Genomic DNA, 26,464 nt, shown 5'->3' on the forward strand with positions numbered 1-26,464 from the left:
TTGTACGTGCTTGTGAGCAAAGCACACAAACACAAGCTCCTCTCCTCCAGCTCAGCAGGCAGGGTCTGGAGCAGAGCCAGCCCAGAAATAATGCAGCCACGTTAGCTTAGTGCTTTGTTCAAGCCGTTCCACTGTGCTATGGAGCATCAAGATCTGAGCAGGTTGCGTTGAGCCACTTTGGATATGGACAGAGCTGTCCTCCAGCTGGTGAATAGCCTTAGAAGATCTTTTATTTCTGCACTGTCACTGGTGAGCTACTCTGAGGAGCCTCTCTAAGTTTCTTGTATTTGTCTTGAATAGAATTTCTCTGCAAGTCTTTTCATAAACATTAAATAGTGTTAAAAATATTGTCAGGGCTGTGGTGTTGTACACTTTGATACCATTCAGGTGAAACAGTTTGATTATGATCTCTTCATGTACTCAGGTACAGGAACTCATTTCTACAGTACCCTTAGGAAGCACAATGGGTTGCTGCTGACTGTTGCTGAGCGCACTGCAGATTACTGTATGCTGGGCATTATCAATTTCAGACCACGAGGGTTGCCAAGAATAATTCTCCTGCATATGAGATTGAACATTGATTTCTTTCCTGAGCAATCTTACTTGAAGGAGCACTTCAATCGCTTTGTCAAATTAGATGAGAAGCATAGCTGTTTTGTTGCTACTGTGAAAGGTATTTTTACTGGAAGAGAGTTGAATATGTTTGTCTCTTGTCTTTTAAAGGAGCTCTGCTGACAGTAGAGCTTGTGAAGAACGATGTCAAAATTTCAGTGGAAGAAGGCAAGGAAACCATCCTTCATGTATCTGAGTAAGTGACTTTGCATCTCTTCTTGCTTTGGGTCAGCAGTTTTAAAAATCACATGGTTGTAACATTGACAGTAACCTTTTCTGGTTGGAGAAGAATACTTCTATTAATGACTGCATTACTGTTGTCTCACTTTATTGTTTAGGTATTTGCCTTCTTTGATGTACCATGAGTTATCAAAAGTAAGGCTATTTTATACTATGAGAGTGGTATATGTGATTCTTTGCATTCATACGTATGTGATAGAATTAATTTTAAGGCTTATGTGGCATTGTTATGTGCTCAATCGTGAATATAAGTGAATGGTGTTATCTCAGAAAAGTGCTAAATAACTGTACCACACTATCAACTATACTATAACTGTATCCATCTGCATCATGTGGAAATGCTCTTAGAAATTTTTGAAGAAAGCTAATGTATGACCTTTGAAAACTAATACTGTTATTGCAATAAATATTTTCAAGTTTGGGGTGGGAGCTAGATTTTTATGATCTTATGAGATTTTGTAGGGTCATGTGCATATCAGAAATGCAGGGCTAATTCTTTTGGTTTGGGAAAACTGGATTGTAATCTCAAATTCCATATTGTGTAAGATGTCTGAATATAATGTGAGAAGATATCCCAACATTGAAATCCCACTGACATTGCAGTGGTACCTCTGATAATCTAGAATCAACAGTAAGGAACGCATTTTGGCTCCTGAACATATTATCAAACATGATAATACTGTTTAAAATTCAGAATCATTTAACTACAGTTTTGAGTAGGTAGTGAAAAACTTGATTGGGAACTACAGATTTTTTCCCTGGTCTTCCAAAAACCAGACTTGTTCATATTTTGTGAGTTATTCCCATGGAAGATGCTCTTGAAGTTACCAGTGAAACATAAGCTGGTATTCCTGCATGACTTTAGGATGATTGTAAAAGTAAACATAGTATTTTTACGTCGTGTTGTGGAGATCCTTACAAGTTAACAGCAGCTGATCTTTTCCACTCTCTTATAACTCTAGAGAGTGAGCTTGTCACTGTATACATATTTTGGCAGATAATCAAAGCACAGGCTGCTTGACAGTCTTCAAACATAATGACTGTGCTACTGGTTTCTGTTTCCATTTTCTGTTAAAAGATTAGGTTTAAATTCAAATAAGAGTTCTTTCCTCATTATAATTTCTATTCTTATTCTATGTTGTCTTTTGCCTTGTGGTATAAAAGCTATCATTTCAAGGTGACGTTGGAGTATTATTGTATACTCAGCAATGAAAGAACAATGTTTTCTAAATTTTATTAAATCTATTAGTTTTATGTTGCCATGCCTTTCTCCCACTGCATTGCAAACACACTCATTTTAGCTATTATGGGAAAGGTCAGAAATGGAAAGCAAAAGCTCATAAGCTCTTCTGCTCCTTGGTCCCAAGTGAATAAGATCTAAATTTCTTTAGATCTCATTTCTATCAGGTGGCATTTTTTTGTGTGTTAGTATCATCTCTTTTCTGACATTGGATTATGTTTAAGAAGTTATTCCAAGCATCAATATTGCATTAATTTTCTCTTGCTTAGTTGTACAATCATTAAAAAAAATTGATTCTCTCCTTTAAAGTCTGTTAAAAGTATATCTGTAACTGGAGAAGCATCAGCTGAATTAAGATCTCAAGTAATGCTTCTGGTAAATGGATTTCATGGCATCAATTCTGCTGAAGCCATCTTATTCTGGCATGACTTGAAATTCACTTGGGGTATTCCAGACCTTGTTGTGTTTTTAAAAAAATTTTTTACTTTTTATTTTATTTTGGGGGGTTGAAACCAATAGTTGTAATGGTTTGCTTAAGTAATCAAGGGCATTTATTTTAGTATGAACTAGCGAAAGCAAAAACTTATTTCACAAACTTTCTGTAGATGCGAATATATTAAAGATTCTTGTTTTTCTCTGGAAGAGTTTCTTTAAAGTCTGGCAGCATGATGAAATGAGAAGAGGACATACTTTGCATACAGTACCTCCCTTCCCTCATAGGTCTTGTTTTTAATAACAATTTAAGGATTAAAAGTGGATGCTTGGAGTTTCAAAAGCTAGAAGCAAAGAAAACCTCACAAATAAGCTATGTTTCTTAGATTTTAGTGCAGTTAACTGAGTGTGATTGTCTAATCCCTTTGTATCAGAAATGGGACTCGTTATAATTATTACTGTACCAAGGAGCTTTTATTTCTTTCTCAGGATTTTCATTGATCTTTGCAAGACTTTTTCTGCGCTATCAAAAATTCCTCTTAAGTTTATAAAGGATTAAATATGTGTAGCAGGAGGTAGATAACTTGCTTGTAAGAAAAATAGTAGCAGAGACAGAAAAAAAGCTTGTTCAGACAAACTGAAGTGTAGCATTCAGTCAATTAAAATGAGAGAAACAGAACACTTACAGCAACTCCTTGTTGATGTCAGTGCTTGTTGAGAACCATTTGGAGCTATTATGTTGTGAACTACACCTGTGTGAGCCTGTAGGGATGAGTGTTACACATTTTCAACTGCATGTGAAATTGAACTGGATGTAGTAATTTAATATACCTTTCTTTTGCATATTTTTTCAGGCATGTTTCATTTACCAATGTGAATTCTATAGTTCGTTACTTGGCTAGAGTTGCTGCTTCTGCTGGGTTGTATGGTTTGAATCTTTTGGAACACACTGAGGTGAGAAAGAACTGTGCCTTTCTTTTTTTCTATTTCCTTCCCTCTTTTGCCTGTGACCAAAGTGTTCATTCTTTTTTTTCTTTCGGAGGACCTTTTTTATATTCCTGCATTTTATTGTGTATTGCTGTGCATTTTATTATTAGTCTGAGGTTCCAGTTATGTGGGATGCTGAGTTGTTTGTATTTTTGTTTTGTTTTGTTTTTGTTACGCTTGCAACTTCTTGTAAAGAAGAGTCATAAATCTGATCTTGGAAAGAATTGCCATTTCCTACCCCCCACAGCAACTACTCCTAAGATGGCAGTTCACTAATCTAGAACAGTTCAGGTTAGTAGATGATGACTGTGGTTCATAGAATCATAGAATGACCTGGGTTGAAAAGGACCACAGTCATCATCTGTTCCAACCCCCTGCTATGTGCAGGGTCACCAACCACCAGACCAGGCTGCCCAGAGCCATATCCAGCCTGGCCTTGGATGTCTCCAGGGATGGGGCATCCACAGCCTCCTTGGGCAACCTGTTCCAATGAGTCACCACCCTCTGTGTGAAAAAATTCCTCCTAATATCTAACCTAAGCCTCTCCTGTCTTTGTTTAAAACCATTCCCCCTTGTCCTGTCACTATCCACCCTCATAAAAAGACATACCCCCTCCTGTTTATACACTCCCTTTAGGTATTGGAAGGCCACAATGAGGTTTCCCCAGAACCTTCTCTTCTCCAAGCTAAATAAGCCCAGTTCTATCAACATTTCTTCATAGGAGAGGTGCTCCAAGATCATCCAGTTTCAGTTACACTGCCATGGGCAGGGTGACCAGGCTGCCGAGAGCCACATCCAGCCTTGCCTTGAATGCCTTCATTCAAGGGATGGTTTTCTCTCTTCACTTTCTACTGCTCGGTTGCCATCACTTACTCCTGTGTAATGTAATTCTTCCTGTACAAAGGAACACTGTATTACAATACCTTCAGCAGCTAACAGAAAATCATGTTGAAGCTAATGACGAAATATGCCACTGTGTGCAGAACTTGTGATTTTGTACTAAATTTTTTTTTGTATGTGATGGGCAAAACCCTCAACCTGATTTCATTCAGTGCTTGAGATCCAAGTTAAATGCCTTCTGGCTCAGGTATCTTGCCACAGTGATGAGATGTTCTGTTGTATAAAGTCTTGGATTCCATAGCACTTTCCTAGCGGTGCCATGAAGGCACCAAAATTCTTTATACCGAAGAGGGAACTTCTTGGTCATCATTCCTTATACAAATTACAAAAAGTTGTTATAAATTGTGGATATGGTGCAAAATGAGATGCAGTTCTTCCTGAGTCCTGGTGAGTTTTAAAATGATGACTGAAACTGGCAAATGAACTAAAATTAGTATTCTCCGAAATGTAGGGAGGAAACTGAAGGACTTGGTTCAACACTTTTCTACAATTGCTTGGAGTTAATTAAAGCCTTCATCCCATACAGCAGGTCTAAAGGGAAGTGTTGTCATAGTGTATTCCTTGTAAGGCACTAAAAAGAGGTTATAATGTGTATAGGTACCTAAATTTTCTGAGGAAAAAATGTGTTTTGAAGTTAAGCCCTAAGGCCTCTGTAAATACGCTTTCAAGATTGCTAGTTCTAGTAAAATGCTTCTTTTCTCTTGTTCTTTTTTCAACAATAGTGCTGTACTTTGGGATGTACAGTGGCAGCAACATTTGTGGTACAAATACTTCATAACTTTGAACAACCAAACTGAGTTCTGTAGCAATTATGTTTATGTAATGTAATTATGTTTATGCCTGCCCCATTGGCTCAGATATTGCAAGGATTCCTTATGCAGTTTACCAAACACTTGAACGTGAAACAGACAGAGGAGTATAAGATTTATTTGATCTTTTACAGAATTGAAGGATCTGATTCATGGACAGAGCTTTGCATCAACCAAGGGCCTGATTGTTATTCTTTTTTCTTTTTTCTAATGCATGCAGCAAGATGTATTTCTTTCTGTAGGAAAAGACTTTTGCAGGAGAGAGGGAAGGGAAATGAGGTGGGGTAAGGAATTTGGCTTCTTCAAAGCTAAAAGAATCTGAGGCAGAGAAGATAGGAACTGAGGGGAAAATGACATACTTATTCAGTAATGATACCAGAAAGATCAAATAGAGCACTAATGTTATACCTAAATAGTTGGAGGACATCCATTATTGTATGCTGTGTGTGATGAAATAAATGCCCAAGAACTGCTACTTTTTCCAGTGGGAATAGTTTCAATGAAATCGGTATAGTTTCAACAGTTTGAAAACATTCTGAAGGAAGAAGCTGAATTTAATCATGTAGTGTAGTTCTGGATAAATGTTTAGGTGTACTTGATTTTAAAGATTATTTAAGCACCCCTTGTGATTTAACATCCAATATATTTAATATTGATATTCTAGCTAGTATTTTCTGTTCAGCTGTTAAGTGTAGATTCAGATTTTTGACTTCTTTTTCATTGCTTTACTAACTTTGAATATTCACTGTTCCTTAAAACTAGGTTGACCACTGGCTAGAGTTTAGTGCTACAAAGTTATCTACTGCTAGCCAGTTTCTTTCAGCAGTCCAAGAGCTCAACCACTGCCTATCTCTGAGAACCTACTTGGTTGGAAACTCTCTGAGTCTTGCAGATGTGTGTGTCTGGGCTGTCCTAAAAGGTACTGGTATATGTTCTCCTTTTCATTGGTTTGCTGTCATACATACTAGGAGTTCTCAAATTTCTCTTTCTGTGGTTGCTAATAGCAGTTCTTAGCTGTATGCCATACTCTGTACTGTTGTTCACACAGCTTTGTCCTGTGCATCACTGATGTGTGGCTTAGGAAGCCTTAGAATTGTTCTATGTGGAAACTTATATGATGTGTTTATGGATGGTAATGTTTCTAACTTATACTGTGTTACCTGTAAGAATGTCATTATTACCTGCTTCCTAAATAGGAAAGTGTGTTGTGGCCCAAAATTTTGACTTGAGTATTTGAATTTAGTACTACAGAATAAAATTATATACACAGATCTTTCAGTTATGTTACCTTAATAGACTACATTTCTTTGGTGTTTAACTTGAGTTACTGAAAAGTGTTACCCTGAGAAATAGTCTTCAGAAGCTAAAACAAGCTTTGCTGAACTGTTGATATGAGTTTTTATGTCAGGTGTATGTCTAAAATTAGTGGGTGACTGTCATTCATTGTGACTGAGTGCCTCTTGAAAGTAAAGTACGTGTTCAAGATTATAGGCTGACATCTTTGAGTAATTTTTCTAAGTTACACCTCGAGAAATCTGAAATTGGTGCATTATGTCAGTTTTCTGTCTTTTCCCACTGGAATCCTTTTAGTGAAGTTGCACCTTCAATATTAGATTTTGGGAACTGAGCCCTCAAAAATAAATGCTAGTACTGGTATATGCTTCACTTTGGAGAAAGCTTGAAAAACATCAAAGATAGACCTATTAGAAGGATATTCTGTATTTCTGTTTTTGGAAGAAAAAACCCACATTATTACTAATTTTGAGTTAGATGATAAAAACAAAACTTAATGTTGCCCAGTCCCCCACCCCTTCTGTTTCTTGAAATGAAAAAGAATGCATTATGTTCTTTGGAGGGAGCTTGTTATTTAATTTGCTTTAAAATGACTTGTATTCTCATGACTAAATATCCTTTCAGAACAGAGACTAAGTAGGTTATTAAAAACCATAATCTTGTACTGATCTTAAAAATTGCAGTTGGTAGTCTTCGTATTTTAATAATTCAGTAGCTTGAAAATTTTGTTTCCTAACAGATAATAACATCTGGCAAGAGCAATTACAGCAAAATAAAGCTCCCATCCATGCAAAACGATGGTATGGCTTTCTTGACGTACAACAAGCTTTTCAGTCTGTAGGAGCCAAGTGGGCTTCTGGCATCCCAAAGGTCAAAATGGTAAGCTTTACTCGCATTGTTTGGGGAGAGTAGCTTTATTTGTATGAATACCCTATAAGGATCTTCTTAAATTTAGAAAATTAAAAGGAATCTGTTGCAAATAGTTTTTTTTTTTGTAAGCTCCTCTTAGAAAGGAGGAACAAAACAGCTACCAATGTCATATTCAGAAAGGTGAGTAGTGTAGTCCAGTGCTTAGCTGGAATCATGTAAAAATGGCACTGCTCTTTAGCTGTATCATTTTGATTTTCTAACAAGGATTTCAAAGTCCTGATAGACCTGCAGAGATTGCAGTTGCTTGAAGTAGTTAATCACAGTGAGGTTAAAAATTTGGTTTTCTTCTATCTAGAAAATCAAGTAACTTGCTAGGACTTCTCAGGCCTAGTTCACAACTGAAAACAGATTAACTTTGAGCTGCAAAATTAGTCTAGTTTTGATGTACTAACAGTAATGTGAAAGTTGTGAAGAGATGAATTTGGGGTGCAATAGGATGGATTCTTGCTGTCTGTTTTGAAAGAAATACTGGAGCACAAGCATATATCTGAAGTTTTATTCAGCTAACGTGATCTGTAATTATAATCTCCATTGATTTTTAAGGCGACTGAAAAGAAGGCAGATGTTGGGAAGTTTGTTGAACTTCCTGGTGCAGAGATGGGAAAGGTCATTGTACGGTTTCCTCCTGAAGCAAGTGGGTAAGAAGCATAGATGCTTTGAAAAGTCTCTATTCTTCATTTTTGTTTTCAAGAAAACTAGAAGTGTGCTTTGGTGAGGATCAGCTTTGTGCATCAGCTTATCAGACAAGTCTTTGGAGTCAAAAGAGTAATTAAAGCTTTGTCTGTGACTGCATTAGAGTTGTATGTTTACTTCTCTGTGACTCATTGTGTTATTAGTTAAACTTGAAATACAGAAGTGGTTTTTTAATGTGCTTAGCAGTGGGAGGAGGAGAAGAGGAAGGGATTTGCATGGATAATGTAGACATGTGCAACAGAAGCTGTGATGAGTGAATACAGTCTTCATGAGTTGGATGTAGTGTGCTCAGTGCTTCATCAGGAAGCTTAAATTTGGAAAGGGAAAGGTGTATGGAATAATCTCTCTTCAGGAAACTTTACAATAGATGTATAATTGAGACCTTTGTCTCAGAGGATCGGGTTATATGTAATCTGAGATACAAACTCATTAAGACGAAAAAAGGGATATGTTATGAATCTCACTGTCAACTTCTTTGATCTGTTGATCCACATATATTATAGCATCTTAATTGCCTATATAGTTAATGCAGAAGCAGTCAGAAATCAGTAGGAGTATAGAAATGTCTTATTCAGCAAACATATGTATGTGACACACATAGTAAGTAAAGCTTTACTTTTATCAATCAACACATAGAAAAGAGGATTAAAAAATGCATAACCAATTTCATAAATAAAACTTTCACCCAGATTTTTTTCTATTTCTTTTAGAAATGCTTGATAAGCTGTAAAATTTCCATTACTGCCTTTCTTCAGTAAACTGTCCAATCAGCATCGTATTTTTTTCTGTGCTTATGTTTCTTACTCTACAAGTCCTGTACAAACTGTCATTTAGAATATTGGGAATTAAGTATGTACCATAGATGATTTCTTTAGAAGCATGTGTATTTTTAGATTTTTGGAATTAATGTTTATTTGTTCAATTAGGTTTAAATCAGAAATAACTTTTTAGTCCACATTAAAATGAAAAGCATCCACTGTTTTAGAAAATTCCAGTCTTCTGAATGTGATAGGTTCAGATTATCTATCTGGTAGAACCTACTTAATATTATCAACACAATCAGTTTAAGTTAGTCTGTAAAACTGGAAATAATTCAAGTCCTATTTTTATATGCATAGTGACAGTTAATAAGCCACATTTTAACAATTATCTGGTAATTTTATGGTAGAAAAAACATAGTCTACTTTTATAAATATATCAAATCTTGACTTTTTCTTTATTTGTTTGACTTAGCTATTGCTTACCCGTTTCTTATCTTTCTTTCACAAATACAGAAGTCTAAATAAAGTGGGGCTGATGTACTTGTTTATTTTCTTTTTAGATATCTGCACATCGGTCATGCCAAAGCTGCTCTTCTAAATCAGCACTACCAAGTTAACTTCAAAGGAAAACTTATTATGAGGTTTGATGACACAAATCCTGAAAAAGAGAAAGAAGACTTTGAAAAGGTATGATGAGAGAACAGAGAAATCATTCACTGTATTAAACTAACTCAAAGGTAATTTACATAGAGATCTGTTGTTCACTTTTTTGCACTAGATATTTAGGGCATCAGTATTGCACTCAAGTTTTACGCTTGGAAGAAATTTCCATCATCTTTAATAAAAGCCTTTTATGAGTTGCTCCTTTCCTTTCTCCAACATGTATGTAGATATGCAACTCCTGTAATACTCGTTTTCATTTTATAAGTACTATTTGACTGTAAGTAGTTTGTTTCAATTTTCATCTCCTTTTCTTGTTCTTCCTGATCTCACATAATCAGCAAGCTTTGAATCAGTAAGTGCTCACCTCTTTTTTCTTTCATGCTTGTCATATTATTTTTATTGATCATCCTTCCTGGACTCTGGAGTGCTAGGGAACCTAATCTGGCATGGTGAGGATAGAGTTTTAAGAAAATTAACTTGCTAGAATATTACAGTAGACAATTCCACACTTTGCAGGTTATTCTTGAAGATGTCGCAATGCTGCACATCAAACCAGATCAATTTACGTATACCTCAGATCACTTTGAAACAATAATGAAATACGCTGAGCAGCTTATTCAAGAAGGGAAGGCATATGTGGATGATACTCCTGCAGAGCAAATGAAAGCAGAGCGTGAGCAAAGAACGGAATCTAAACACAGAAACAACTGTAAGATTTTTTGTACTTCCTTCTTGGTTTTGTGGCATTTTAATTTGCGTCACAACTTGATTTTTATTAAAAGGTGAATGAGATAACTGATTGCATAACTCTAAGGTCCTTATAGAAACTTGGAAATCATAGGACATTAAAGAAGTTTGGTGTGAAAGGGACCTTGAAGATCACCCATTCGAATCCTCCTGCTATGAGCAGAGACACCTTCCACTAGATCAGGCTGCCCATGGCTCCATCCTGCCTAGCCTCAATGCCTCCAGCAATAGTGCATCCACAGCTTCTTTGGTCAACCTGTTTTAGTGTCTCCCTACACTGTGAATAAAGAACTTCCTTACCATTAGCCCTTGTCCTAACGCTCCTTGTTAAATTGTCCCTCCTCATCTTTCCTGAAAGCCCTTTTAGGTACTAGAAGACTATAAGGCTATGAAGTCACCCCTGAGCCTTCTCTTTCCCAGGCTTTTATCTGTTATTACTCACAAATGTTTAGTGCTTTGTTCTGTGTGGCTGGAATAAGTGTACATTTAGACTGGTATATATATCTCATCACCATTCATCACCAATTTATAAAAAATTCAAAATATGAAATGTATTTAAAGAGGGGGTGACATTGCTTTTTGTTGCGGCAGTGGTAGGCTGTAGTTCTGTATCAAATTCAAAACACCTTAGAAAATTATTTTTATTATTTTTAGGCGTTAATAAGAATCTACAAATGTGGGAAGAAATGAAAAAGGGAACAGAGTATGGACAAACTTGTTGTCTACGAGCAAAAATAGATATGAATAGTAACAATGGATGTATGAGGGATCCGACTCTTTATCGTTGTAAAAACCAGCCTCACCCACGTACAGGAACTACCTACAAGTATGTTTAATTTCTTTGTATGGCCTGTGATTTTTTTGCTTTTTTTCAGGGTATTTACGATTCCTTGGTATCTGCTTGCATTTTTCAGTCAGAAAACGTAATGAGTCTCTTTACTATGAGGAGCTTTACAGATGCTTTTTAAAACCTGTTTGTTAGTTATCCTTGTCAGCAGTGAATATTTCAGTTTTGGTCTATAAATACATCATCTGTCAGTGAAGAGCTTGGATTCAGAAGTTGAATTAAGACTTAATGGCTTTATCATGGACAACAAAGTTGTTTCCTTTAATTCTTGGAACTTAAACAGGATCGTGACAATTTTACATCATAGTTTTCATAACAGCCTCTGTCTTTGTGCAGAATGAAGAATTTCTACATTGTGCCTTGAAATCAGCCTACCCAATTGCTGGAGGCTATGGTTCGCTGCTTATTTGGGGCCTCTGCTACCAGCCAGACAACCTTGGTTTTGGAAATATTGATTTTAATGTGTGTATAACACTAAAGCAATTCCTGTATGTAGGGGATTTGTTTTAAATGTGATAGCTTTGCACGTTCTGTATTGTCTGTATGCTTTTTTAAAGAAGGCTTTATCTGAAGGTTTTCAGATCATAGACTATAAAAGTTTGTAGTATGTAAATATAGAAATGATGCTTAATTTGGAGGTTTAAATGTGAGAAAAGTGTTTTGCTCTTCTGCCTTGCTAACCAAGGTTCCTTATTTTCAAGGGTTTATCCTACGTATGACTTTGCCTGCCCCATCGTTGACAGTATTGAAGGTGTCACGCATGCACTTAGAACAACAGAATACCATGACAGGGATGAACAGTTCTACTGGATCATTGAGGCATTGGGCATAAGGAAGCCATACATATGGGAATACAGCAGGCTAAACCTTAACAACACTGTGCTGTCCAAAAGAAAGCTGACGTGGTTCGTCAACGAAGGGCTTGTGGATGGATGGTACATTACTCGTTTGTAGCTCAGCATTGTTATTGTAGATATTTGCACTGATGCATCTCGTTCTGGTCAGTGTGCTTAAGCATCAAAGTATCATGAATGAATATTTAAATGGAGTTTGAGAACGCAGATTAATTACAGTGGCTTCTGAATGTACAACGTGTCTGCTTACTGTGCTGTGGTAACTGTGCATACATGTTCATATATTTCATGTTTATTATAGGATCTTATTTTTGGGCTTTGGCTCTTGCTTCAGGTGCTACTTATATGTTTTTCCCTCTGAGTTATTAGGTACATTCCTGAGCAATGCCAGAAGACATACCTCCTCTTGTCACCCACTTCTTTATATGCTTACATTATTTCTTTTCTTAGAATCATAGAATCGCTCAGGTTGGAAAAGACCTTAAAGATCATTGAGTCCAACCACAACCTAACCATACTACCCTAAGTCTAACAACCCTCCTGTAAGTCATGTCCCTGAGCACCACATCCAAAAGGTTCTTAAATACATTCAGGGATGGTGACTCAGCTGCCTCCTTGGGGAGCCTATTTCAGTGCTTGACAACCCTTTCTGTAAAGAAATGTTTCCTATATCCAACCTAAACTTACCCTGGTGCAACTTCAGGCCATTTCCCCCCATCCTGTCACCTATTACCAGTGAGAAATTAAGAGATTAAGTGGATGTCTGGAGTAGATAAAGGATACTTTGTGGCCTGGTAGCTTAAATGTTTTCCTAAAAAGAATGACCAGTGATTCTGCACCTTTGCAATTATTCAGTCTAGAGAGGTTTCTTCTTGGTTCTTCCCACAGTGACCTTGTTGTGGGATCCCACCATCTGAAGTCCTCTCCTCATGGTAAAGGGTTCTGAAGAAATCTGTGGATAATTCCAAGTCAGGCAACTCTCATGGGCTGTTTTAGGTGGTTCTCTGCTCAGCATACAGGATCATCGTTTTATACAAATACCTAGGCTGTCTCTATAATGAGTGTTTTACCTAAAAGTATCAAATAAGGCTGTTTTGTTGGCTTCCTTTTCTCATTGTTGGAAGCCTGCATTCCCAGCTTATGTTTGTTATCGCTTTGCTAGTGCCAAAAATCCTCTTTATTTTTCTTTTTTTCCCCCCTGTATTTATGTAGCTGTCTTATGATGACTTTCCTCCCTTAGAGCCTCAGCAAGATTTGATACATATTCCCGTAGACAAGCATTAGGTTTCCTCATTTCATGAATAACAGGAAAATCATACCATTCTGTCACATCAGAGAGAGAACATTGCCATTGTCACTCATCTCTTTCTTGTTTCACTTGAGCAAGAGGAAATCAGACCGTTTCAGGTGCCTTAAAAAGATAGGAATATGACTTTGTACCGTATCAATTTTTGAGAGACTGAAGGTAGGATAGACGTAGGAAGAGAGCCGCTTCCCCAGGAGATGGCTTACCTCCCTCAGCCTTCTCAGTTAGATTTTCTCATCTCGCTCTTCATTCACAAAAATAAAATGCAGTGAAGCTGTGCCTTTCACATGTGGCAGTATTGCTAAACTTTTTGAGCAATCTTACAGGTAAAATTTAGTGTGTGATACTGATAAAACTTCTTTTTCTACTAGGGATGACCCAAGGTTTCCCACTGTGCGTGGTGTCCTGAGAAGAGGCATGACAGTTGAAGGGCTAAAACAGTTCATTGCTGCTCAGGTGGGTGTTTCCTTCTTTTCTGATTCTTTGAGTCTCATATAGTAAGGACAAATTTACATAAGGTTTCATTTAAATTACTTGTGATTGTAAGGTTTCTTTTGAAGATTCACTGCTTTTGTGTGTATTGCTTCAACGTGTCTGAGCAGATCCTTGCAAAACTCAGTACCAGGTTTCTTTAAAAAAAATTGCTTTGCAAGCTCAAAAGTGCTTTTCTAAATTGTTTTGATAAATGCAAATAGAGGGTTTGTAGCCATTAAAGGACTTTATTTTAGATGAGTCTGACAGCTAGTCTACATGCACTTGTGTTTTTTGTTGTGTTTTTCTTTTTTAAATTTTCCAGGGCTCCTCTCGATCTGTTGTGAATATGGAGTGGGATAAAATTTGGTCCTTCAACAAAAAGGTATGCTTTTACTTGAATTTGATGCTACTCCTGATACCCTGTCAGGAATATGTAGAGAATCCAGCGTTCATTGGAGTGCTTATTACAACAAGTAGCAATTGCAATATGTTGCATCATTTTGGCACACTTTCAGGAAAATGGAATGTCCCCTGCTGTTTCTAACCTGAGTTAGCACTAATCCTATTGATTGTCCTATACCAATACTTACTTGCCTTACTTAGTAGTATGAGGAAAGATAATGATATATGTAAATCTGATATGAAAACTGCATTTCATTTTTCTGCTTTCAAGCTGCGAGCTATCTGTAAGAAGGTATTACTTAAAGCTTTTTACCTTAGCCATAGCTTACAGTGCTGTAAGCATACATAGTACAAGCTATCATTTTTTGCAGCTTTGTAGCACAGTCATATTTGCTTATATAACAGGAACTCTACAAACCCACTGAAAATGCATTATTCCTGGCTTTAAATTGCTGCCTGTTTCTGGTTTGGCTTATTTGTTAATGTAAACATAAATCTTACTCAAATTGTTGGCCGCTTTTCCTTTTGGTGGCTTTGTCTTAAGATGCTGGGTATACTGCCTGTGTAGATAAAGCCAGCACTGCTGATGTTTCTAACTGAATGTCAGATAAGGAATACTGCATCTTGACACGGTTAGTTGCTTTTTGGCAGCGGATGCTTGGACACTATAATAAGGCGAATTATTAGAATGCTGACTGCATATTTTGTGTGATTGTGGAAACACCTGTTATTTTGCATTGGGATTCCTGCTTGATTTTGCTTAGATAGTACCCAGATTTGTTCATTTAAGTAGCTTTTGCTTGTCTGGCATGTGTCTTGTATTCATTCACGTATTTTGTGTTTGGTTTGCTATGTACACAAAGCATTATGAATTGGTTCTTTCTGTTGCTGCATAGATATAATTAAGAGTTGGATTTGGGGGAAAAACCCATGAAGGACTGTCAGGGCTCATTTTTTTTTTTTAAATTGATTTTTGAACTGAGTTTTTTACATATCTGACTCCTTGGACAGCATCACATTTACATCTGTCTGTTCAGATAGTGTGCTATCTGAATTATGAACAAAAGCAATTGTGTGTAGGTAATTCTGAGCTTTAAGTCTTAGTGTGAGAGCTGAGCCACTCATTTCATATGCTAGTCATTAGTGCATTTGTAAGATTTTTAACATTTGTAGTCTGAGGAAGAATTGTGGATTTTAATCACTATAAATAAAAAGTCTACTAAAAACACTGTAAAATTCAGTCTTTTAGTTATCAAAACTATGATATTAAATCACATGTATTTTGAAATGCATACACAGATCCTCTTTTAAAATCTAACACCTAAGATTCCAGCTTTAGTAATTGTCAACTTACAAAGATGTGACTTCTTTAAGAATGTGATCATTACCTTGTTTGCTTGTGTCAGTAGTTAGATGTTAAATTATTTTTCCTATATTTTTTATGCACGGTTTTTCACTTCAGCAGGAATAAACTAGGGGAAAAGAAGCTACTTTGTATTAACAACAGCAGGTGTTTTTCTTTGTGTTAGCTTCCAGTTAAACTGGAAGATCTCTTTTGGTCCTAGGCAACTTCTAGTCAAATCATATAAACCAATCTTTCACATATGAAAAGCATTGTGAAAAACAATCTTAGCTGAGATTTAAAATGGATGATGAAAACACAGGAAGACAGTTTGTAGGTTTTTCTTGCCAGACTCAAGTTGTAGAAATCTTGATGAAGTCAATATTATGGTATTGCCTTATTATAGTATCTAATGCTGATGTGTTTAAATTGCAGACTAAATTGGTGCTTCCTCTGTAGCCCTGTCTGTCCCTGATTTTGCTGGAGTACTGATCTGGAAAATGAGTATGGGCAGTTCTCATGCTGCTGAAAAAAGAAAGAGCTGCATCAATAAATTATTGCTTTAAATTCAGCTACCTAGAAAGAAAGTGGTCCAGATTTAGTACTATTCATGAGTAGAAAAATTGGATTTTTTTACTGTCTTCCCTGTGAGACAGTAGCTGATCATTTTTCCTACTTCTAACATCAGAAATACTCAATGCATAGTTTTTACTTTAGGTATTTCAGTAAAGAGGAAAAATTGAAGTATTATTTTCTCACTTCTATAGCTTTGGGTTAAAGTAACATTAAGAGATTAACACAGTAACATTTAAAAAAATGCAGTAACATAAAGAGTACCAGTTAATATCCTTTTTTTTTTAAGTTGTTGTTTTACACAATATTTTACTTCTCTGTTGATGTCATATATTCATGACCCTCCCCTTGTTTGTTTTCTGTAGGTTATAGATCCAGTAGCACCTCGGTACACTGCTTTACTGAAAGATGCAGTGGTTCCAGTAAATGTTCCTGAAGCTCAAGAGGAGATGAAGGAAGTGGCTAAACATCCAAAGGTTCTCAATTTACTTCTTTAATCTCTTGTATTTCAGATCAGTAAGGTTGGAAGTACCTTGGCTTAGAGCAGTCAGCAAGGAGAGTCCTGGTTTTAACTTGCTTGGACAGCATGAGATAAAACCAAGGCGTGCTTTTTTGCAAAATTGTCAAGAAGTCAGTAACTACATCTTTGGTCATTTAAGAGAATAATTTAGGAAAGTGCTTTTGTAAATATTTACATTGTGTATAGATGAAGTCGTGGCGGGGGGCACCTCAGAAGAGGTGATACATCACATGTCTGGAGTGATACTCTGGATACTCTGACAGCTTTTATTATTGTTTGACACAAACATTCACAGAGAAATTTAAATACACAATGTACTTAAAGCTTTATGGTTACAATATAGTAATGACAGCTTATCCATAAGAGCAAGGGATGCAGGAAGAATTAGATTTAAGTAGAAAAGTGAAATATTAACCTGTTAATTCTATTATTTAGATCTTTTTTAATATGGCTTTTGAATTCAGGTAGTAAGTAGTTACTGTCAAGAGTTCCAAACTTACTAATTTAAAACTCTTAGTAATCAGTAAATGGAATAATGTCCATTAAGAAGGGGCCTGTGCTGGTGGCACCATTTTTTTTTTCCCTGTTACTCATAGGGAAGAGGTTTTACTTTGTCTATGACATCTCAGGTTACACTTCAACATTTCTGAAAGCATCTTTGTAAATATTTTTGAGGTTTTACTTAGTTTCTTCATTTTGTTGCTCTGAATATTCCTGTAACAATTTCTTGTATCTGAGAGGTCAAGATCCTTTTCCCTTTGGTGTTTCTGTAAGGAAACACATTTCGAGCAGATGCAAGTGAGAATTGTGACCCTTGAAGTCAAAAAGAAACTTGATGCAAGCCTGAATATTAAAATACATTTTTTTATTACTATCTTAAAAAATTCTATGCAGCTGCTTCAATTTTAACTGTGTAAAAAAAAGAACTGAGAGTTATGAAATTTGTTTTGAAGGTAATTTGCATTGCAAGCAGAAAAATTGATCATAAGAATTTGAAGATATGCGAACTTTAAGAAAGTATTAGTATGCTGTCAGTTATGTTGAACTTTGTGTTTGATACAGGTTGTGTTTTTGGAGTGCTGTCAGAGGAATACATGTAACACTTGTCAACCAGAAACCTGAGAGTCAGTAATAGAGGAACACCATAGTTTTCTGTTACTGTTATTCTGAGTCTTACATCTTCATCTGTTTTATATCTGTCATAAAGAAAGCAAGGTTTTGGCATTGCTTTAAATTTAGTCAGCTTTTGTCAGCCTCTCCTTTGAAATAAAAATCATTTTTCACAGAATGCCGATGTTGGGTTGAAACCTGTGTGGTATGGTTCCAGAGTGCTGATAGAGGGTGCAGATGCAGAGACCTTGACAGAGGGAGAGGTGGTTACGTTCATAAATTGGGGCAATATTATCATCACGAAATTAAACAGGTAAGCAATACTGGGAGATGAAATTAACTTTTGCATTTCAACTTATTATTGATTTTTTTTTTGTAGTAGTAGGTATCTTCTAATAGTAAAATATTTGTAGTTATCCACATATGTAGAGAGATCCTCTTTGAAATATATCACAGAACTGGATATTTGACATAAAGTGTATTGTACAGGTGGTCCAGGTCTGAAATCAGCAATCAGTCCTACTGCTGCATGTTCCTTTTGCCCCATGTTCTCCACATAAGTGGTATTATTTCCACTGTGAAACAACTTTTTCAGACAAAACAAACAACAAACAAACAAACAAAAAAACGTTGGAATTTTAAAGCAAGAATTACCTGCTTTTGCAAGGTTAAAAAAAAAAAAACACAACAAAATCACAGTTCTAGTTGCAGAACTGTTGGAGTGAGAGAAGGAGACTGTTAATGTCATCATAATATCTGGAAAATGCCTGAGACACTGGCAGAATGAATTGAGCTGAGGCAGAATGCAAAACAAATAGAGATTTTTCCCATTTCTGTAGTGTCTATTGATATTTTAAGAAATCAGAAGTAAAGGAGAACTTCCAACAGAAGCGATTTCACTTTTGTTTCTTGTCTTCCATATTTCATTTGTGAACTCTTATCAGTTGTTTCAGTGGATCTATTGATGGTCTGTAGTATCAGATGGGAACAAACCCTTTTGGCTTTGCTCTAATCATTTCTCTTTTCCTGTAGGAATTCAAGTGGAAAAATTGTGTCCATTGATACCAAGTTGAACTTAGATAATAAAGACTTCAAAAAAACCACTAAGATCACTTGGTTAGCAGAAACTCCACGTGCACCACTCATCCCAACTGTTTGTGTTAATTATGAACATCTGATCACTAAGCCAGTTCTAGGTAAAGATGAAGATTTCAAGCAATATATCAACAGAAATAGCAAGGTAAGGTGGTTTTTTTCCTCTTTATATTCTACAATTTTTTTTTTTGCCATTACTACTTTTTGTTACTGTTTTTGATCATAAAATTTCATTTGTTAAAGAAGAAAATCATGTGTGTATTTCGTTCTTGTGTTTTCAATTTCTCATAATAACAGGAGTTGAATGTGTGATTTTTTTTTTTGTTGTATGTTAATGCATTACTTGATTCTTACCCTGCAGGGACCAATAGTTTGAGTTTTTATGGTGTTACTCTTATAATATGGCATTTTCTTTTGAGCACTTCTGCTTCTGGAATTAACTGACATTTCAGCACTTGGAAACAGCTCTGCCGTGTTTCTTACTATGCATTTCTTGTCCTTTGTTAGCTTTGCACTGATTGTTTTTAACTTTTACAGCAAGAAGAACTGATGTTAGGTGATCCTTGCCTTAAGGACTTAAAAAAAGGAGACATCATCCAACTTCAGAGGAGAGGATTCTTTATTTGTGATCAACCCTATGAGCCAGTGAGGTAAGCTACCTAACAATGGCCCAAACAAACTTCACAGAACTTCATTTAACTTGTTGAGTTCTAAAATTTTCACACATCTCTTGATGAGGGTAACGTTACCAGTGTTGTACCAATGCTGCAAATATTTTAGCTTTTAGCACTACTTTTTTTCATATTATTTCTGTGAACTGACATGGCTTTTGTTTTTTGTGTAAGTCTCCCATCTGTCTAAGGCAAGTCTGTCTAAGGCAGGTATGTGGCACTTCTGGTGCACCCCAACTAGCTCAGAATTAGTAATGAGATCAGGCTTACTTGTTGTGATTCAAAGTACATAAATCAAGGAACAATGCCACAGAATAAAACGGGCATTTGCCTAGGTATTGTGTGCAGTAATGTTTATTGTAGCAGTTCTTTAGCAAGCTGCCAAACCTGTAAAATTACACCGCCGTGTAACATTACAAAGAAAGCTTACTGTTCCTAACAGGAATCAGTGCTGATCCCCAGTTATGTAAATTTGGATAACAGCAGTTGTATATGAAGGTAAACACGGAGTTATGAGAGAGCAGCTTGTAGAATAGTAGAACTTTTGTTTAAATAAATGTTTTATATGTATTATTTTGTATTCTTTTTATTGTTGGATTGGATTTTTCGTAAATCCTTTTACAGTCCATATAGCTGTAAAGAGGCACCATGCATTTTGATTTACATACCTGATGGACACACTAAGGAAATGCCAACATCTGGGTCAAAAGAGAAGACCAAAGCTGAAACTGCGAAGAAAGAGGTAAGCTTTTGTTTTAGAAAAATGCAGAACGTATTAATGTACAGGATCAGCCTGCCAAATATATCTTTTTTCCTTTTAAGGCTAGTTCAGCTGTTAAAGGAAAATCTGTTCCACTCACTGGTGATACCTCTACTGCAACCTGTACTGCCTCAGAAGACCACCTGGTTATGTACAACAGAGTGACTGCACAGGGTGATATCGTTCGTGATTTGAAAGCTAAGAAGGCAGCAAAGGAAGATATTGATAAAGCTGTGAAGCAGTTGCTGGCCTTGAAAGCAGAATACAAGGAGAAGACAGGCCAGGAGTATAAGCCTGGAAATCCTCCAGCAGCTGTAACTAAACAGCATACATCTTCAAAGCATGAGAACTCTGGTACCCTGGACTGCAAAGCTCTGTATGATAAAGTGGCAGAGCAAGGAGAAGTGGTCCGAAAACTGAAAGCTGAGAAAGCACCTAAGGTGGTGACTATACTACTTTTTTGCTTGTTTGGGTCTGCATAGCTCATTGTGTAGGCAAATAGGTTCTTTTGATTTAGTGTTTTCACAGTGATGATAATTTTGACTGGGCTGTGTTCTGGCATTGTGTTTTTCAATTCTTATGTTTTAGCTAGATATATATGACAAAGTCTCTGTTAATATTTGTAAAGATGCAAGCAAGTTCCTACGTTTTTTAGTGCAGAAACGTGGACAGAAGCACTCACCCCACAGCATGAGTTGATGAGGTATCTGAGTCTGGTCCTTAGGGTAAAAATGTCCCACAGTATTTGCTTATTTGTTTGACTAAATAAGATTGAATTACTGACTTCACAGGATTGACTTGTTATTTAGAACCTTTTAACAAGAAAGAGGAAAAAAAGATCCAAGTACAACAGATGTATACTAGACACCTTCCTGGTGTGGATTGAGTATAGAAAACAGTTATTATAGCTGTATTCTTTTCATTCTTTCTCATACAGAGCGAGAAAACCTGTGAAATAATGCACTTTGTGCCTAGTAATCAAATACTGTTTGTAGTAGCATCTTAATGGCACCATAAAAGGAAATGGGAAGATGTAACAATAAACTAGTTTACAGTTTTACTCAGGATTGTTAGATTTGTATATCCCTTGTTGCAAATGCTTTGTTACAGTAGAAACATACTAAACGACTCCAAAAAGTTCTACTGAATAATTGAGAAAATTGAATGATGTGCATAAACATCAGGTCTTTTCATAAAAACATATGACTTGCACTTCAGGATCTCATATTTCTGTATCTTTGTTTCTCCCTTTTTCTGCCTCTTCCTTTCTTTTACAGGATCAGATAGGTGCTGCAGTGGAAGTCCTTTTATCCTTAAAGGCAGAATATAAACAACAGACAGGCCAGGAGTACAAACCTGGAAGCCCACCTCTAGTCTCTGTCCCTGTTCAGTCTTCTCCTGTTTCTACTCTTCCACCTTCGTGTCCAATAGACAGCAAATCTCTATACAGTAAAGTAGCTGAACAAGGCGAAGTGGTCCGCAGACTAAAAGCAGAGAAAGCTTCAAAGGTGTAATAGCAGTTAATATTTCTGAATGGAACAGTATTTTCAGCTGAGACTAAAGCCTAATGGCAAGTTTTGTGAAATTTGGGGAATAAAATCTAAGCAAAGAATTTCAGTTCCCATAAAGTGCTTTTCTGATTTCTCCTAAGCTGGTATGGATGACTTCACAAGTTCTGTGATAGTGAGCATGGAGAACCTGTAAAAGAAGTAAAAATTATTATTTTTTTTTAATGATAAAAGCAAGCAAAGCAGAATATAGGCAGTAACTTGAAGTCTAGAGGACAGTAATAAATTTGATGGTAGTTTGGTAGTCATGAGGAAACAGTTTTTCATTCAGAGTATGAGTATTTACTCCCATTCTCCTGTGCGTGGACTGCTAAAACTGCATGGAACTAAGCTGCTTAAATGGAGAACTTGCATGGCTCAGAAATCAGCCCTTATGTATACTGCCTGATTAAGTCCTATATCGTGCAGCTCATAGCTGTTCTGGCTAGGAAGTTTTACAACAGAACTCAGTAATGACAGCTGCTAGCATGTTAGCTCTAGAATTTTTGTTGCAACATCTATGTTTGTGTGTTAGTAAGGGTTATGTGACCTTAGCTATGTGTTACATCTGTGTTGCTTCTGTCTATCTGCAACTGCTTTTTTTCTCTTTTTTTGCTTCAGGAACAAGTAGATGAAGCTGTGAAAGTTCTTTTAAATCTGAAAGCAGAATATAAACAAAAAACAGGTCAAGAGTACAAGCCTGGAAATCCACCTTCAGCTCCTCCTTGTGTGTCTTCTGCTACACTTCCATCTTCTGTATGCTGCAATAACTTGGGACCTTCTAGCTTAGTGGATGCCAAAGCACTTTATGATAATGTAGCTGAACAAGGGGAAGTGGTGCGAAGACTGAAGGCAGAGAAAGCTTCCAAGGTACCGTAGTGAATAATCAATTGCAATTCTTACCAAATTTTGCCACTAGGGGGAAGTCTTTCACCAAGTACAAAGCACCTCATGTCCTGGTCAGGGCTTAGCCATCAAACTCGCATGGTCTGGTAATGCCCCACAAGTTCATTCTCTTGCTGGATTCTTTCCTGACTCTGAGATATGCATTCTAAATTCTACTAATATAAAAAGTCAAACTAAACTCTGACATCTGGATGAATTGACACAAGCATGGTAGATGTCTATTCTGCAGAGTTTTTTAATACGTTTTACTTTTTCTTGATGTATTTGTAACATGTGAAGATAAAAGTATTTAGTGTACTGCAACAATAGCAAGGCATTTCAGAAACTGACAAATTCAGTTATAGCAGTGGAAAAAAACAGGAGACAAACTATGTTCCTGGAATTGTTTCTGTTCCCCTTCACTCCCCTTGCTCCCCTAATATTTCTGCATTGTAAAATTGCTTTTCCGTGATTTTGTTGTTGTTGTTGTTTTTTTAATGCTCTTTTCTAAAACAGTTTATGTTCTTCAATGTAGATTCTGCTGAACTTATTAACATGTTGTAGCTGGCTGGGTGGGGTAGGAGAAAACATTCTGGTACAGTGAGATAACACTCAAATAAACACTTCTGTTGCTTAGAGGAGGGCTGTTGAGTCCTTCCTTAACTGCAAAGCATTTATTTTATTGCTAGATGGAGATTCTATTTTCTTAACCTAAAAATCAATGCTCCTTGTCAATTCTGTGTTTAATTCTCATCTTGCTATTTATCATTCACACAGGGTGAAATAGATGAAGCAGTAAAACTCCTCCTTTCTCTAAAAGCTGACTATAAGGAAAAGACTGGACAGGACTACAAGCCTGGAAATCCTCCAGTAGCTCAGAGTTCTTTGCCCCAAACATCAAATACAGTACCAAGTGGTCCTGACACAGCTGAAGCTAAAGCACTGTTTAACAAAGTAGCTCTTCAAGGAGATGAAGTCAGGAAATTGAAAGCAGAAAAAGGAGAAAAGGTAAAAAAAAAAAAAAAAAAAAAACCAAAAAAAAAAAAACCAACCAACAAACAAACAAACAAACAAAACCAAACCAAAATACTGTAATACAAAATGCAGTGCATGTATTTAAATCTGAAAATTTCAAATTTAAATCTAAAATTTCACTTCAAGTGTGATTATCAGAATTTGAATGCTGCCTGTGTCTGAAATGTACTTTTAAAATTGTTCCTGTCAGACATGATCCTAAGTATGTTAAAACCTTTAAGAATTGACTTTTGCTGAAGTTTTTCCCCCACACTGGGTTGAAGTCTATAATGCCATATCATAGATCCATTTTATTTTTTTGGTGGAGCCATATTATTTCTGTATAACTTTCATTTTTTGCTCTTTAAGGAAAAGATAGATGCAGCTGTTAAAGAGCTTCTTCAGCTGAAGGCCCAGTACAAGTCTGTTGCAGGAGTTGATTATAAACCTGTTTCTGCTAGTAGTGCTGATGACAAAGACAAAAAGAAGAAAGAGAAAGAGAACAAGTCAGAAAAGCAGTGTAAGCAACAGAAACAAAATGATGGCCCAAAAAAAGAGCCTTTGCAAGGACAGAGTGGTAATGAGCTCTCTTCAAATGGGCCGGGAGAGGGTCAAGGCCCTAAGAAACAAACCAGGTAAAGATTAGATCCTTAATCTATTTGCTAAAAACCTACAATGTTTACCTCCATTCAGACTTTAGAGTTTTGCAAGTTTCTCATTTCACTTGAAAGCATGAAAGATTACAAAATGATAGTTTATATTCATCATCAAGCAAAAGCAAATTACTAAAGTTTACTTAATGTCTGTTTCACTTCAGTATCTCTCTGAGGTGAAGTCTGCCTAGCCTGTAGAAAGCACAAGGCAATGTGCACAGTCTATTACTGTGGTTCAGCTGTCATTGGGAACTTGCTGTGTTTCGTTATTTGCTTCTGCAAATGTACTGCTGCATCTTCTTCACTATAAACTCTGGGGGGGGGAAGGGAGAAATCAAAGCCTTGTGCTTTTTTTTTTTTTTTCAGTTATATCAGATTTACTGTGTTACCTTGAGAATTATGTAACCCAGAGCAAGGCACTTTGGATGCTAATGGTGGAGCTTTCCAGAGATGATTGCTGTGCATTCCATCTCCTGTTCCCATATGAAAGCTTAGAGGTTTTTTCACCTCATGTATTGTGCAACACTAGTTGTTTCCTATTTCAGATTTATAGTTTAGGGTTCAACATCTCTAGTGTTAGAGCTAGAGATATGGTTATTTTTTAATAGAAATTATGCTGGTGAAATGTATCTTTTCACCCTTAACTTTCTCTGTTCATAAAGGTATGCAAACTGTGCTTTTATCTATTGTTATTTGAGCCTGGTAAAAATTGAGGGAGTTTGGCCTTTGCTGGGATTTTGGAGATTGACTGGTTATGTTTATTTTGATTGTAGAATGTCTTCTATCTTAGAGTGACTGATGTGTTTAATTGAATAATTCAAGTTGCTTCTTTTTCTTGAAACAGTAGCCCCAGGTTGAGTAGGAAATAACAATATTAATAATAATAATCAAAAAAGAAAACAAAAAATCAACCCAAGCCAAGAAAAAACACACAAACTAGCAAATGACTAAAACCAAAAACCAATCAGAATAAAATAGCTTGCATGTGTTAGTTTTATGTTCTTATTGGAGGCACTTGGGTTTTTTAGTGCAACATTACGAGGATCTTTAATGCAACCCTGATGAGAATTAGAAGGGTTTAAGCAGTGGAAAAGAAATAGATCTGTTTTTATAAAGTATTTTTGTTACACTAGGTGAGGAACTGCTAGCAATCCATACTACACAATTCATATTTGAACTGTCAGGGTGGAAAAAAAAAATTGGGAAAAGTTGGCATTATGAAGTGAAATTCAAGCATTCTGTTTCCTGCCCCTTCCTTCTGCCCACCTAAGGTCCATACCCCACTCCCAAATTTGAAAGGAAAGATTAAGTTAAATTTTACTGCTAAATGCTCGGTGACTCAAATCTGGTTGTTTTCTAATACCATAGGTTGGGTCTGGAAGCTAAAAAAGAAGAAAATCTTGCAGAGTGGTTCTCTCAGGTAAGTGCACACTAGTGTTAGTTAAATAATTATTTCATCCTCTTGTAAATCAGGATCTGCTTTGGTTTTATATCTCATCTAGTATTTCTGATTTTTTTCCAATACAAATCAAGATACCTACTCTTCTGTTCTTGTCACTGTCTTAAACAGAAGTGCATAGATTGAAGAGCAAAGTTGCTGTTCTTGGGGAATAAAACAAACAACAAAAACCCCAATCTGGTGTGTCAACCCTTTCGTGCTTCCCACTATATTTGTATGTGTGTTTCCACATTTTGTGTGTGCAGCACAAATCTTTAGTGAAGTGATAGAAGTGTCCCAGGCATGGAAATCTTGTTTCATCTCAGGGTGATGTGTAACAAAAATTATCATCTGTTGGTAACGAAGGAGTTTGCTGGCTCACAAGGTACAAAACAACCAGAACAGAGATTACTTGTTTAGGTTACCCTATTTATGAAAGATTGTAAATAGATATCAGTGCTATGTTATCAGATATCAGCGTATGTTATCTCTTACTCCTACTACTCCAATCTTCGCATATACACAAAGGAATAAAAAATGCTTTTTAACATGAGCTCAGGAATGTTCTTACAGAAGCACAGTTATTTGATTCTTGGAAGTTTGGTTCCTGTCTCTTACTTAGATTCATGAAATTCAGTTTCTGAGTTTGTTATTCAGATTTGTTAT

The 26,464-nt window shown here is 36.3% G+C and overlaps 1 protein-coding gene across 2 annotated transcripts in view; it reads left to right on the forward strand.

Moving 5' to 3' along the window:
- The window catches only part of EPRS1 (glutamyl-prolyl-tRNA synthetase 1), a 38,414-nt gene that overhangs the window by 1,126 nt on the left and 10,824 nt on the right, over nt 1–26,464 (forward strand). The window contains exons 2-23 of one of the 2 annotated variants that reach the window (XM_031595933.2): nt 724–808; nt 3,379–3,478; nt 5,983–6,139; nt 7,253–7,392; nt 7,987–8,081; nt 9,458–9,584; nt 10,077–10,269; nt 10,962–11,133; nt 11,856–12,089; nt 13,686–13,770; nt 14,111–14,170; nt 16,471–16,581; nt 17,912–18,048; nt 18,768–18,975; nt 19,368–19,480; nt 20,126–20,243; nt 20,324–20,701; nt 21,539–21,769; nt 22,430–22,678; nt 23,471–23,701; nt 24,077–24,342; nt 25,729–25,780. In XM_031595933.2, coding sequence (XP_031451793.2) covers nt 724–808; nt 3,379–3,478; nt 5,983–6,139; nt 7,253–7,392; nt 7,987–8,081; nt 9,458–9,584; nt 10,077–10,269; nt 10,962–11,133; nt 11,856–12,089; nt 13,686–13,770; nt 14,111–14,170; nt 16,471–16,581; nt 17,912–18,048; nt 18,768–18,975; nt 19,368–19,480; nt 20,126–20,243; nt 20,324–20,701; nt 21,539–21,769; nt 22,430–22,678; nt 23,471–23,701; nt 24,077–24,342; nt 25,729–25,780 — 3,542 coding nt within the window. The remainder of the gene's footprint in view (nt 1–723; nt 809–3,378; nt 3,479–5,982; nt 6,140–7,252; nt 7,393–7,986; nt 8,082–9,457; nt 9,585–10,076; nt 10,270–10,961; nt 11,134–11,855; nt 12,090–13,685; nt 13,771–14,110; nt 14,171–16,470; nt 16,582–17,911; nt 18,049–18,767; nt 18,976–19,367; nt 19,481–20,125; nt 20,244–20,323; nt 20,702–21,538; nt 21,770–22,429; nt 22,679–23,470; nt 23,702–24,076; nt 24,343–25,728; nt 25,781–26,464) is intronic. The other variant, XM_031595942.2, reaches the window with a different exon arrangement.

This window comes from Phasianus colchicus, chromosome 2, assembly GCF_987193195.1.
Source record: "Phasianus colchicus chromosome 2, bPhaCol1.hap1.1, whole genome shotgun sequence".
Lineage (NCBI taxonomy): Eukaryota > Metazoa > Chordata > Aves > Galliformes > Phasianidae > Phasianus > Phasianus colchicus.